This window comes from Drosophila melanogaster, chromosome 3R (genome assembly GCF_000001215.4).
Source record: "Drosophila melanogaster chromosome 3R".
Classification (NCBI taxonomy): Eukaryota; Metazoa; Arthropoda; class Insecta; order Diptera; family Drosophilidae; genus Drosophila; species Drosophila melanogaster.
The window spans coordinates 23,476,116-23,490,332 of record NT_033777.3 but is presented as its reverse complement, the minus strand read 5'-3'; the positions used below and the strand labels follow the sequence as shown (position 1 = coordinate 23,490,332).

The following is a 14,217-nucleotide window of genomic DNA, read 5'->3' as shown; positions in this document are numbered from 1 at the left end:
CATTCCCATTGACCATAAACTTGATTTCTGCGCACATTCGGCGACAATTTGTCACAAATTCTGGCACTTTTTCAATCCGTTTTCAGCGGCCTGAGTATTAAGGTCAACGTCAGTGCTTAATTGAACACCTGGACGGTCGAAACCACGACGGCGATGGTGGGTCAGCAGGTCTGCAAGGTGAGTCATAAGACGGACCCAAGGTAAAGGCAGAATTATTTTATTTCCAAATAAATCTGATTGGCACGAATAACACAGACATAAATGAAGGAAAACTAAATCAATTTCCTTACCACTGCTTCCTTCGCTAATAAGTAATAGTAAAGTTGTTAATCAAAGAAAACATAATACTAAATGTGTAAATAAATCGCTGTTGCGTCTACTTGTAGCGAGCTACTTGGTAATCTCAAAGCCTTCTTCAAAAATGTAACACCGCAAAAAGCTGTGAAGCCGTCATTCAAATGGTGGTAGACATAATTTGTAATTGAGATGTGCGATATTGCAACACATCAATGACAACAGACGAAACGAACCGAAAATGCATCTTTGGCTGTCAAAAATTACCAAAAGTCCCTTGTTGTTGGCAATGTTGCAGGTGTTGTTGGTTTGGTTTGGCTTCTTTGGGTAAATAGTGCAAAGTCGTGAAATCAAATTTGTTCACGTTGTTGGCAGTCGATGTCTATTATTCGCTTTATGTTAATCAAAACGGGCCAGCAACTAAGACTCAGACGGATTCTGCGTTGTCCCACCAAAATGAAAAACAGACAGCTGCACTGAAAAGTTTAAACAGCAAATATGCTTAAACAAATTTGTGATGTTATAATAAATAAATAGTATGTTAAAATGCATAATAATAAAATAAATTAAATATGATTCGTTTTTTAAATTTTATTTTGTATGACAAAGTTTACTTAGTTGTAAAGTGCTTATTTCCAGTGTACACCCCCTCTCTGTCAGTAGGCCACAAATTGTTGGTTTTAGACTGCTTCTTTGGTGTTGGGGCTTTACATAATTTGGTGGATCTGTTGTGGTTGCCTTGTTTCTCGCTTCGCACTTGGAGTCTTATTTCGTGGCTCCGGTCGTGTCTTTGCGGTGTCTTCCTGGTGAGCAATTTGCATTTATTTTATTTGCAGGCGAAAATGACAAAGCCAGACACTACAAGCTATTGAGAAACACGTTGGTGTAGATAAGAAGCAATTCGATGGTGAATACGACAGTCGAAGTGCCCAGACCCACTGCAAAGATGACCCAGCACTTGCGAAGGTCCTGGATGCGCAGCGGTTTCATTAGATTTGTTCGGCTGTAATCCTTGATGGTCATGCGTCCCGCCCTCACCATTTCATGGAAACTTTGTGTCATCCATTGGGTAATCAATCCAGCTTGGTTAATTTTCAGGGTGAAATGCTGAAGCGGTTCCCGATAGAAGGACTCCGGAGCAATCAGCAATCCCCACGGTGTCTCCGAGCTGAAACACAAGTCCGTCGAGTATCGGAATACTGGATGGGCAAAGTGTCGCTGTTGGGCCTCGATCACATTCCACTTCACTGACGTGATGGTATAGGCCCAACTTGTATTAAAGTAATTTCGGTTATCATAAAGCTCATTGGGGTTTTCAGTTAGGTGAAAAGCTGATGCGTACTTTGCCCGAAAACCACCATCCAGAAAATATAACTCACTCCTTATTCCGAAGATCTTTAAGCCAGAGGTTAAGAGGTCATCAAAGCTTTTGATTCGTGTGTGAAGCGGTGGCGACATTAGAAGAGAGAGCAGTTGGGCAGAACTGGAGCAAAGCATCACCAAAGCAAAGATCCTTGAAGCCATTCCAATTAATCTTCCACGAAAAGTAATACCCAAACATTTAATCAGCTGGGGAACTATTAAGAAGAACAGTATAAAAGCCAAGATTAGAAGAAGTGCTGATCCAGGACTTAGTACATGCGAAAATAAGATTTCCACACTTAAAGGCTTCTCCACCGGCAACATGGTACACCAGCTGATGTCGTACATAGGGTAACTATAGTCGCGATACCTTTCCTCGTGCTTAAACGTTATCATCGTGGTAGTTACTCCGATATCTGAACTTCCATTCCGCGTAAACTGTATCATATATTCCGCAGCTGATACCTTGGCTTTTGCCCATGTCGGATACAGAACCTGGGTATCGCCCTTCAAGCTTTTGGAAAAGTTCTCTACAATTCTCCACAAAAATCCACCTACTTGACATTCACCATGTCGATCCCGATAGGAAAAGGAATTGGGTGGCGACAGATCGGGTTGAACCCTAATTTTATAACCTTGTAGATCCTTAAGCTGGTTGATAAAAATTTTGGGTCGTAATGATCCTGATAAACGCTGCTTCAAGAGTTTAAAATATGGAAAGGCCAAGTAACTGAAGACATTCAGAGTGCGTGTCCAACGTGAAAAGTACAGTACCACATTCAGCATGCTGTGTTGTTGGCAAAGCAAAAGGATTTGAGAGGCCAAAAAGGAGCCTTCTTTATCCTGCACCTCGATAAGTACCCTTACTGATCGGTACCTGGTCAAACTCTCGGCCAAAAGTTGGAGCTGACCATCATAAGACGTCGAAGATAGACAGGCCATTACAAACAGGTTACTGCTGTGCCGCTTGTACAATCCTGGATAAGTTTCTTCGCGAAACCAGATGATCTGTGGATGGTTGGATAGAATAGTCCTCGGAAGTGTTTCCCAGCTGCACTTCTGTCCAGTGGGGTTAAAGTAAAACAATGTGGTTTCTGAGGACACCAAAAACTTCAAAACCAAACCGTATAAATCGACCAGCTCAGGAGCAGAACTAAAACTGATGTTGGACAACATGACTTATACCGAAACCGACGAGGACTGACTGACAAAGACTAGACTGGCAACTGGAAGCAATTGTACTTTGATACAATGTTTGCTTTGGAAATCAAATGCTTATCGCACGTAATTATCCGGGGACAACTACCATATGGAAATTAAGAGTTTGTCCAGAGATAATCAAAGTGACTTCGCTATGGAGGAGTATGAGTTCAAGGCAAGCTCCCAGTTTGTTAAAGTTACGATTACTCGTATCTGGAAATGTCTCTGCAGCCATGTAAAATCCATAAATTCCTGACCTTTCAACTTGTGGGCAAGGCAACCGCAACGCAGTCGAAAACAAAACAAAATGCAGCGAAACAAAACAAAAAGCCAGAGAGAAAATACGACAGGCCGAACCCAGAGGGCCAGCTGCAGCTGTAGAATTTTTAAGCCGAAATATTTTTTGGCTTCACATGGTAGTTGTACGTTCAAAGGGAGTTTTGGTTTTATTAAAGGGCACAGCTTAAAATGCAATTTAACATTGGTGCTTAAAATGTAAATAAGAAGTGATACAGAGTATTTTAATAATAGTACAAACTTAACAAATCTAAACTGAGTCAATTGATTGGAATAATTTCCCATTCGAGGAAAGGGTCTCAAAAATTCGGTGCTGACCATCGGGCTCCCGACTTGTTTCGCCTGCCATTCAAAGTTCAGGCGGCGTCTCTTTGGCCAACCATGAGGTTTTATGGCCGGGACTGACTTAAGCCTGATCCTTCTTGGCAGCTGACAACACCCTCGCATCCGTCTTGCGGAGAAAGTTTCGCGGTCTGCGGATTTCTGGCTGCACATGCGTGTTTTTCACTCCGCTGACCTTCGCTGGGACAGATCGTTTAATAATTTGCAGCAAATCTCGAATCGCAAGTCGATTGTTGGCCACGACGGCTGGAAATTGTCTCACATGTCGTGAGGGTCTTGGCCCGCTCGATCAGCGGTTTTGGCTTGATTTTCCCGCCGATCACGGCCACATAATTCATTTTCCAGACATCGTGTTTTGGGGAAATTTGTCAACCAAATCGTGGCACATCTTGTGTATCATAAATTGCCCTTGGCGTAGCAATTGTCTAATCCAAAAAAAAAAAAAAGCCACATCTAGACACCGATGCTCCATGAAGCAAGAAAATTCTTAAGCCAAGTAAAGGTAACTGGGCCAATCCGTAGTCCCAAAAGAGTGGGTTCATTTGCCTAACTAGACGTCATTTAAAATTGAGATATGCATGTTGCGACACATCATTGACAGCCGTGGAAACGAAGCAAAAATGCATCTTCAGCTGTCAAAATTACCCAAAAAAACCCTGCTGTTGCCAACGCTGCTGATGTTGGCAATGCTGCAGGTGTTGGTTTGGTTTGGCTTCTTTGGCTAAATAGTGCAAAATCGTGAAATCAAATTTGTACACGTTGCTGCCAGTCGATGTCTATTATTCGCTTTATGTTAATCAAAACGGGCCAGCAACTCAGACTCGGCAACTCAGATCTTGCGTTGTCCTACCAAAATGCAAGAAACAGACAACTTCGGCACTAGGCCACAATTTGCTGGTGTTTGCTGCCAAGGTTTTTACATAATTTGGTGGATCTGCTGCGGTTGTCTGATGGTGGCTTAGTGGTTCTCTGGTTCGGTGGTTCGGTGGTTCAGTGGTTCATCTTCCCCTCGATTGGGGTCTCATTTCGTGGTGCCCGTCGTGTCGCTGCGGTGACTTCGTAGGAGGCAATTTGCATTTATTTCATTTGCCCTCGCAGCTCGAAGGTGTAAGACGGTAGGAAACCATTCAACAGCATTGTTAACTACTGTCTCCTTGCCGAATCGGGCACTCCAGGAACCCTTGTCACCGTCACGAAGTAAACACACAAAAGTTTGCATTTGTTTTTATCCTGTCTTGTCTCTATTATTTACTGAGTAGTTGGGTGGAGGTGGGTAGAGGTCTTTCCGGAACAGTCAGGCTTATCGAACGCCATCGCCGTAATTGCCGCGTGAACAATTAAAATCCCAGCCAGTAGTTTACCCAGCTGACAAAAAGCTCACAGGTAAACAGAATCAGGCTAATTAGCAATACGGAAACGTAAATGATAAAGACATTTCTCAAATCCGTAATAGTGAGAGTTTTTGCCTCATACCGCTCCCCGACGGCTGTAAAGTTGATCTTACCCGCCTTAACCATATACGAAAAGCCTCTATTCACCCAGAAATCATGCAGACCAGCCTGTCTGAGAAGCAGGGTGTAACTATGCAATGGAGCTCTATGAGGCGAGTTCTCCGGAATGACCAGTCCAAATGGTATCATTTCATAGAAGCACAAGTCCTTGGAATACCGAAACACTGGCTTTGAGCTGCGCTTCTGTTGCTCCTCGTAAATCTTCCACTTTTCGCTAGTGATAGTATAGCCGTAGGATGTATTAAAGGCATTTCGCAATCCTATCAGTATCGATGCATGCAATGCCAAATGGAATGCAGCCGAGTATTTGGTGCGCTGCGTAAATTCAATGGCCGAGTATTCAGATCTTATAGAGATGATGCGCACAGGCGATTCCATCAAAGCTGCCAGACTGTTGACTGGTGGCAGAGATGGTGGGTCAGTAAATAGATTGAGTAGTTTTCCTACGTAGTTTGAGCTGACCAAAGTGGCCAGCACTAGCCAGCCAATACTTTGGAGCCTCGAATGACGACGCCAACGTCCACGAAGCACCTCGTAGAAAATCCAGAGGAGTAGTAGTAGGGCAAGAGTGGGATATGGTATCACCCGCGTAAGCAACTCGGACACATGGAGCTGCCTTTCCACCGGCAACATGGTGCACCAACTGGCCTGATTAACCGGATAGGACATCTCGTGCATGCGACTTAAGGAACCCATCGACATTGGCTGTATGCTTGCGCCCACGTCTATAATTCCACTTTGGGCTGCGTCCAGGAGTTCGATGAAGTTGAGAGGCCTATCATCCGCATACTTATTGACCACCTGCAGTTGGGCATTGTGTTTGTGAGCATAGGCCTCCAATAAGTCCCACAAATATCCGAGTATCTCTTTGTTGCCCTCCTTGTCTTGGTAAAGAATGGTATTTGGCTCCGAGTAATCTGGCATTGTTCGAATTACACCTCCACGAAGGTTTAACATCTTATTCGGGTACAAGTCAGATACTTGTGTGTCAGGTGTGAATGTTTGGTTTACCACTTCGAAACTTGGATAGGCCTCAAAGCTGGAAAGATTTTCAGTTTCCGGAAAATCGTCAAAAATAGCATTGACATTAATCATATCCTGACTGAGACAAAACTGCAACACTTCACTGACTAGAAATTCATCTCTGTCCTGCATTAGTTCAATGAGTATCCTCGCCTGTCTAAGGTATTTTAAACTTCTTGCTAAACTGCCTAGCAGAGCTCTCCAATGAAATCCTGGAAGGCAGGCCAGTACCAAGAGTCCCTCGCCGATGAATCCATTTAGGATCACAGTTCTATCCGTTCGCCAAATCACCAAGGGCAATCCCCAAGTGGCCGATGAGATTGTATCTTCAAGGTGGCATTTTTCTTTCGCAGGAGCATAAAAGAAAATGCTGGTCAGCTCTTGACCACGGCTTATTAGCGACACGAGCTTAGAGTGAACACTATTAACGGCGGTAGACATCTTATAATACTGACTTCATTCCACGGATGGTCCTATATAATATAATTGGTCTTATTTGCCTAATCGGTGGAAAGCTATTTATGGAACACATTCCCCCTTGGAGTAAAAATAACACAGTTAAATCCATAGATCTGGGACACCCATTAATAACATAATGCTGCCCATATCGAAATTTACGTAATGTTTGTATTAAAGAAAAATACCAATTAAAAACTATATAAAATACAATTGTCTATAAGAAGGTTATTTCTCGTAAAACCAATACACCCCGCAATATCCTTTAATGCTTTTTTATTTACTCCTGGGACTTATTTACTCTGCTTACAAGTTGTTTAGGCAAACATTTGCATAGTGAACAGTGAGCTCGATGACGAAAACAACCACAGAAAATAGAAGTCCAACCCCATGCAGTAAAACCACATTCTGCCATTCCGTCCAACGAATTGGTTGCGCCCGATGAACTGTGCTTAAGTCCCCAATCGGAAAACGTCCTGCAGTAACCATTACATAATAGGATCTCCGATACCATAGGCGAATGAGTCCGGCTTCGTGCATTCGTAAGATGAAGATTCTGCTTCTGTAGCAATATATGCAGTTGCTTTGCTGAATCAGTGAGAAAAGTGACAGCTTCTGGACACAAATTTCCTCCGAGTAGCGAAACAAAGGTCGCCGGAAATGTCGCTGGGCTTCTTTGTATAGCTCCCACTTAACTGACGTTACCGTATAGCCATATGACGTGTTCAAGCTATTACGATATTGAGCCAAATCAAAGAAAAGGTCATGCAGGAGAAATGAGGATGCATACCGACTCCTCATATCGATGGGGTACTCCATGAATTCCCCTCGCATTCCTCTGATTTTTAGACCCGATTCCTCTACTTGTTGCATGTTGGATATGTGATTCACCTTCTGGGGCCCAATAAAATAGGCCGAAAGTTGAGCTTGCAGAAAGCAGATAAGCGACAGGTTAATCAGAAGTTTTATCAGATGAATGAGTGAACTCCTTAAACGTGTTTTTTGGGCCAAAAATCTGTGCACACTGTAGAATAGTAGCAAGATTAACCACGTCCAAGGAGATTTCATCAATCTGGTCAGTGCCTCATGGCTGCCTATTACCCTCTCCGTCGGTAACATCATACACCAATTTCCCACCATCATCGGGGAGCCATAAATGTGCGTGCTGCTGCGCTGCACATTAAGGCTATAGGGTCTTAAGCTGGCTGCTATATCCACGGTTTGATTTCTTACCAAATCAAGGATCTGGACCAGTTTAATGGATTTTTCCGGATGCGGCTCTATGGGAAGCTGAAGAGTGGCATTAATATGTTTGGCGAACTCAATCATGAATTGCCATACAAGACCATCAATGGCAATGGAACCATTCAATGTTTTTCGCACAATGGTAAGGGGCTCCGAATTATCTGGTACTGTACGTATAGGATGTCCTTTCAGATTTCCCAGCTTATAAGGAAACAGGGTGAGGTATGCCTGATAAACAAGTTTTTGAACGTTAAATTCTGGAAACATTTCGTAGGAGTACAATGTTGCAGAGGTAAAAAATGTCGACGAAAGCAACACAACATTGGGCATTTTTAAGTCTTGACTATGTTTCAATAGTAGCCGAGCTGAGTTTAGTTCCTGCATGGAATCTTCGTCTCCACAAAGTTGCAATACCACGGGCATGCTACGCATTTGATCCAACATTAAACTTAATGCTAAGAGTACTTCCTGGTATTGGTGAAACCTCAGGCAGGACACTACCAATATGTCGGTATCCTGCCGGCGTCTTAGATAGTGAGGGTATGTCTGATCATTCCACAATAAAGCCGTTGAGTTATCAGAGCCCAAAACATTGTCAAACCAGCAATCACAGGATTCCAATCGATAGTTGAGCATTGTCCGGAATCGTATCTCCACCCTCAAATGTGTCCAGAACCGCTGGAGAACGTCTGAACGAAACCAATTAGAGGTCTCGGCTAACAGCACTTGTTGCCACATGCCCGACATTTAGACTAGTGACCCATTGAAGGTTTGGGCTTGGCTTTTAAGGCCCAACTCGCATTGTTCTGTCCAAACTGAAGGAGTCAGCATTTTTAAGGGCTGACTTGCAGAACCCTTTTGGCCACTGATTTCCAATGTAAGTGCAGGCAAGTTTCGAAGACAAAGCATTACAAAGAATGCAAAAGAGCTTGCGCCAACGCTCGAAAGCAAAAGTTGCGACGCATAAAATTGTGGCTTGTCTGACCTGTCGCCAGAGTGACCCAAATAAGCGGTGGAGAATGCCTGCAATGGGTATATTCGAACCGCAGATTCCCTGGAATTTAGAATGAATTGAATGCCAAGGAGGCTTCTTTTCAAGAAGTTTTATTTATTTGGGGATAACGTATTTCGGTAAATGTGATGCTCAACAATTTTGTTAGTTTGGATGAAAATATTTTCCGCAATTTAAGTTTAAGGAAATAAAAGAATATCTATAAGTAGTATAACCCAGTGAAGCTCCACCAAACTGGGTAGAGAGACAATTGCTTTTGAGCAAACCAACAAACAACAAACCAGCGTGTTGACAATGGTCAAATGCTCGGGCCAAATGTGAAGATGCAGCTGGGGATCGCCGAACCCGCTAACCCACGACCCCTGCCCCACCGAGTGGCATCCCGGCCAAGCGAATTGTTGTCTTCTTGGCCAGCAATGCACCATGCAGCCCAATCATATACTCCCACTGCAGGTTGCAGTCTGCCGGCTGGATGCGCACAAGACCAAGACTGGCAGCCATGTCCATGTCATCATCATCATCGTCTGCACAGCAGCATTTTGTTGCTTTGGCTTTCGGTGGTGGTGTCGTCTCGTGGTCGTGGCACTTGTTTTATCGTCATTTTACAGGCATTTTTCATAAATTACAGTTTATTGTTGTTTGATAAACGGTCAGCGGTGGGCGCTACTTGTATTTTGTGACCAGCAGCGACACGCAAATAAACCCAAAGCAGGAATCACAGCGGTTTTATTGTATTAACAACGTTGTCGCATCATCGTCGTTGGCGTTTTTTTTTTTTGTTGTTCGTGTTTGTCTGCCTTGATAAGTTAAGCGTTGACATCTTTATGCACCTGTGTGGGCATATGTATCTGCAGGCGTACTGCGGCATCAAGAAATCATGTGAAATGGTGAATAAAAGTCGAACTTTATGTACCGAAATAATGGCTTTCCACAGAGCCTGAGAACTTTTCAGTTGGCTAGATCACACCCTTAAATTGTGCAGTGAAATGAAATTTGTTCCGCCTAATACGTCGCCCAATATTTTAGTGGCGCTTAGGAAACACAAAAAAACAAATTCAAACCGTAACTCACCCACTTATGATTTACGAGCCAAGAGCTGAGGCCCCGAGGCTTTGTGGGCTTTTGGCGTGCAAATTACCAATGCAAATGTGCATCCGCAGAGTGCCAATCGAGTGGGGCAGAAGTGCGGTGGCGCACCGATATTTGCATAATTTTATGGCCACAAATTCCACTTAAACAACTTAATTAGATTTCAAAGAGCAGCCAGCAAAAAGCTGATTTGGAGGCACTTAAATAAATAAAGAAAATTCGAAAAACGGAGAATGGATGGCATGTCCCTTTGGGGCAGCCGCAGCTTATTTATGAACGTGGTCAGCGCCATTTTGGCCAAGTCGATTACAGACTTACAGACTTATCTCCCACTGCGGACTCAACTAAATGGCCATAAACTGGATATGAATCGGTCTGGACTCGAGACCCACTTGGCCTGGCTGGCCCCCTCGATCACTCGATCTAATGGCAGCTAATCTAGTTAACAGTTTTTCAATTATAGACGATTTGGTGCAGCTGATAATAAATGCGATAAAACATATTTCAGGCCAACGACGCCAATTGGATCCAGATTACATCAGAGATTGCGCTCCGCGTTTGGGCGTAGTTCGGCTGCAATTGTCAAAACCATTTGCTCTGATCTAGGCCGAACTCATTTGTTAGCCATATTGTTAGCTGGCTGCGGGCGCTAATTGATTTGCCAGCTTGTGTGCGCCAAATGTGGATCATTAAAAACTTAATTAGCTGCCGCCATTCATTAGGGCACGGACCGCCCTTCGACTCTCGATCGCCCTTTAATTACACATTCTGATCGATCCGATCCGATCCAATCCGATCGGATCTGTTGGCCAATTCAATTTGGTAAGTCTTGTACGGAAATTGCGTATTGAGAAATCCGGATTGTACTGATGCCCCGAGGTCAAACGAAACTATCATATTTTTCGGTCTTTTTTTCTTTTGGCAACAAATAGAATTAATGAGCGCACAGCTCTAGCTGCACTGCTAACCCAGTTCAAGTGGCTGGCCAAATGTCAGTGGGCATTTTCTGATAAATGTGCCACATGGCAGCGAATCAAGTCAAACCAAACCAAACGAAAATGAAAATGTTGCAAATGCAGGGCGAGCACAGCCCCTCCCGAAAGGTTGCCCGCCCGTCACAGTCACATCATAATGATGCCCCCGATCTGCTTTGGCTTAGCTGTAGGGCGTTGGAGCTCGCCCCTTCTGTCCTCGCTGCTCCTCCGACCACGTCGTGCTTCGTCAACGAGGAATATGTCAGGGTCTGGGGCCAATCCAGCCAGCTTTATTCCGTTCCGTTCCGACTAGATCCGATCCGGCTCAAAGTGTGCCTGTTTAGCAAACACTGCCGTGGCCAGCGGAACAAAATCGCCGTCTGACGAGAAGTCAAAATGTGGCAAATGTGTTGTGGCTCTAAGGTGATTGTACCCTTTCCAAAGGGCTTAATCCTTGCCACTTTCGGTCCTCTTTATATATTATATGCAACCAGATGAAGTAAAAATTGTCAATACTATTGTTTACGATGTCATATACAATGTAATCCAACATAAATAAAATATATCTTCTCTTAAGTTGAAAAATTCAATTGAAATGTTACAATTAAAGGTTTTATGATTAAAAGATTTTATTATCTCTGAGGAATTTTATATTAGAGCACTCAAAGTTCCTTGTTGAATGCATAGTCTTTCTCGTTTTTGTGATCTCTCCTTGACGTTCTGTCGGCGTGACAGCTTTGGGCCACGAAAAATTGCCAACTAATGTCGAAAAATTTAGTATCCACCCGGCCAAAAAGCCAGACCGGCATATGTCCAAATTTTCAAAGCCTCGAGCGCTTCTGCTGCAGCGGATTTCAAAACTGAATCTCAGAACTCGACATCAATCGATCGCTCCACAATCTCATGTTACCATAGTTCGCTGGGTTGGCCTGGCAGTCAATAAAATTATAAATGCCACTTATTAGACCGAACTATTTCTGGGCAGCGATTCGCTTCGCCGGATCTCCAGATCGCCGCTGCAGCAGTTGATGTATGTAAATATAATGAAGCGAATATCGGGCTAATTAAAATAAATTCAGGGCGTGGCGAGCTCTCATGCCGTTTGCAATTAAATAAATTGCTCGCCATTGCCTAGCCGTCGTCGGCTGACTGGAGTTGCATAAGGCGGTTGCCTCTTGGCCATTTGTGGTGGCTATTGTTGGATGCGGAACTGCGGCTACCAGGTAAAGGAAACGGAATATGAGCCACTGGTCCAGCTTCAAATGAATCCGGGAATGAGACATAAAAATTACAGTCTTTGTAGCATTAATTTCTCTAAATGTGAGCATGATATTTTACAAGCCAATGGATTTGTTTGAAAACGAAGACAGTTTTAACCATATATTGATCCATTATAAATTGATTTACCATATGCTAAAGTATGGTCATAATTTTCTTAAATCACCTTATATGGCTTTAATAAAGATTTTTTAAGAGTTTTGTATATCCAACCTTAAACTCAATATAAAAGCATTCATAAAAGCGGCAATAAAATGTTTATATCGACATAAGCCTACGAAATCAGAGCAGCATTTGATGAATATAAACATTAGGTGAAAACTTGAATTTGCCATAATAACTTGAACTCGTTAAAAGTTTGAGTGAAAAAAACTCAAATTTTTTTCTGCAAATATAAAACATTTTTTTTTTATTTTAGCTCACAATAAGACAAAGAATCAACAGAAACGATTGTTTACACAAATTGTTTCATTAAAAATTCTAAAGTCTAAATCTTTTTCATCTACCTGTCTGGCTAAATCTATCTGAAATTTTTCACTCAATGAAGACCATGATCACTGTTCGCAGCAGGTGCTGAAATGTATCTGCCATGGATATGATTCGTGTTGGCAGTGCTCGGCTTTTAGCTCATCGCCCGCTTGAACAACAAAACCAGGAAGTCTATGACAATTATAAATCATCTTCGCCTCGCATTTTGCAGCTGTCATGATGGGCACTTCACTTGCCACCTCAGCTACAGTTGCAGTGGTTGCTCATTACACCAGCAACATCAAGAGCAGCAACAGCAGCAACATCAACTGCAATAGCAACACCCACCACCCCGGCAGCAAATGGGGCAAGTCAAGTGCTCAGGCAAACAGGGCGTCTAGCCGTTTTTGAGATCCCCATACCCCCTTTTGCCTTACCGTTTTTCAAACGCTTTTGTTTGCTCTTCCGACTGACGCAGCTAACTGGATTCCGTTTGTGGCTTAGATAACATTTGGCAAGCAAGCGGCAAGTTGATGTCAAATTTCTGGACATGCAGCGAAAGGTTCTTAAATTAGAAAAGCGTGTGCTGGCAATTCCTGTGACTTCGGCCACCCCTTTTCGTTGCGGTTCAGGCCAAAGTATTTTCACATGTTCACTGACTTGGCCGCAACTTTGGCTTTGGGTCGTTTCGTCTTGTCGGGCTTTGGCTGCAGTTGCTGTTGCTGTAGCTGTTGCGTCTATTAAAATGCTATTTTGACTGGAGTAGTTTAACCGAACAAGGGGGCGGAGGACAGTCATCATCATTTCGAGTGCTGAAAAGCATTTTTATGTTCTCGTGGCGTCAAGTGCCGCAGGAAGAGGCCGAAAAACAAGAACAATGTTGATGATAATACTAACAACAACAGTCAGCCAGACTGCAACTGCGCGGCGTGCAAATAATGCAATTTGTGCAATGCGCCATCGCAAACGTGGGAGTCAAATGGAAAACAAAAAAAAAAACTTGGCTCTGGAGCTCCGGAGACTGCCACATTTTAGTAGCTTCCCCACTGAGCAGCCGGGCCAAAACCACTGTCAGTCAGTCAGTCAGTTAGGCAGTCAACCAGGGTGCTGCAGTTGCAGTTGCAGTTGCCGCAGTTGCAGTTGCAGCAGTTGTTGTGTGGCCAACGTTGATTGCATTCTTGGGGCTGCCGCTGCCGCAAAACAAATAAGTGCATTTAGTGTTTAACAAATGTTCGCTTTTGCGCTGATGGCGATGTTGATAAGAGCGGGCAGAATGGATTAACAGCAATAAGCCTGGTCCGATGACAACCGCGATCCGGCGACGACAATTGATAAGGCCCCCGCACGAATTATGATGATGATGAGAGTTTGTTTGCCACGACTAACACAATGTTGATTTTATGGGGTTCCACAAGTTGTATGCACTGCGAAAATTGTTTTCCAAATGCTTAACTAATCTATAAGATTTACTGTACAATCTATATGCTTTTAAAAGCAGCTAAATTAGGTTACGAACAAAGTAAATTGATTGTTCCTAGGGTGTAGTAGAAAATCCCAACAAATTTTATATTGCTATTCCCAATTTCTTGTTGTGTTTGAGGATTTAATTGTGTGTCAGAGCAGGCCGCCAAATGGCAGGGAAATGAATTGCAATCTCGTCCGGGGC

At 43.4% G+C, this 14,217-nt stretch overlaps 3 protein-coding genes and 1 long non-coding RNA gene across 4 annotated transcripts; all 4 read right to left on the bottom strand.

Moving 5' to 3' along the window:
- Positions 1 to 1,152: 1,152 nt before the first annotated feature.
- Positions 1,153 to 2,832, bottom strand: Ir94h (Ionotropic receptor 94h; the record flags this gene model as incomplete). Its single annotated transcript, NM_142891.2, has 1 exon — positions 1,153 to 2,832. The coding sequence occupies one exon, from the start codon at positions 2,830 to 2,832 to the stop codon at positions 1,153 to 1,155; it is 1,680 nt and encodes a 559-aa protein (NP_651148.2).
- A 1,415-nt stretch (positions 2,833 to 4,247) lies between these two features.
- On the bottom strand, positions 4,248 to 4,852 carry lncRNA:CR44324 (long non-coding RNA:CR44324). Its single transcript, NR_125238.1, has one exon. It is a non-coding gene; the product is annotated as a long non-coding RNA:CR44324 (long non-coding RNA).
- On the bottom strand, positions 4,833 to 6,470 carry Ir94g (Ionotropic receptor 94g; the record flags this gene model as incomplete). Its single annotated transcript, NM_142890.2, has 1 exon — positions 4,833 to 6,470. The coding sequence occupies one exon, from the start codon at positions 6,468 to 6,470 to the stop codon at positions 4,833 to 4,835; it is 1,638 nt and encodes a 545-aa protein (NP_651147.2).
- A 321-nt stretch (positions 6,471 to 6,791) lies between these two features.
- On the bottom strand, positions 6,792 to 8,468 carry Ir94f (Ionotropic receptor 94f; the record flags this gene model as incomplete). The annotated part of the gene is made up of 1 exon (NM_170075.2): positions 6,792 to 8,468. The coding sequence occupies one exon, from the start codon at positions 8,466 to 8,468 to the stop codon at positions 6,792 to 6,794; it is 1,677 nt and encodes a 558-aa protein (NP_732868.2).
- Positions 8,469 to 14,217: the final 5,749 nt, after the last annotated feature.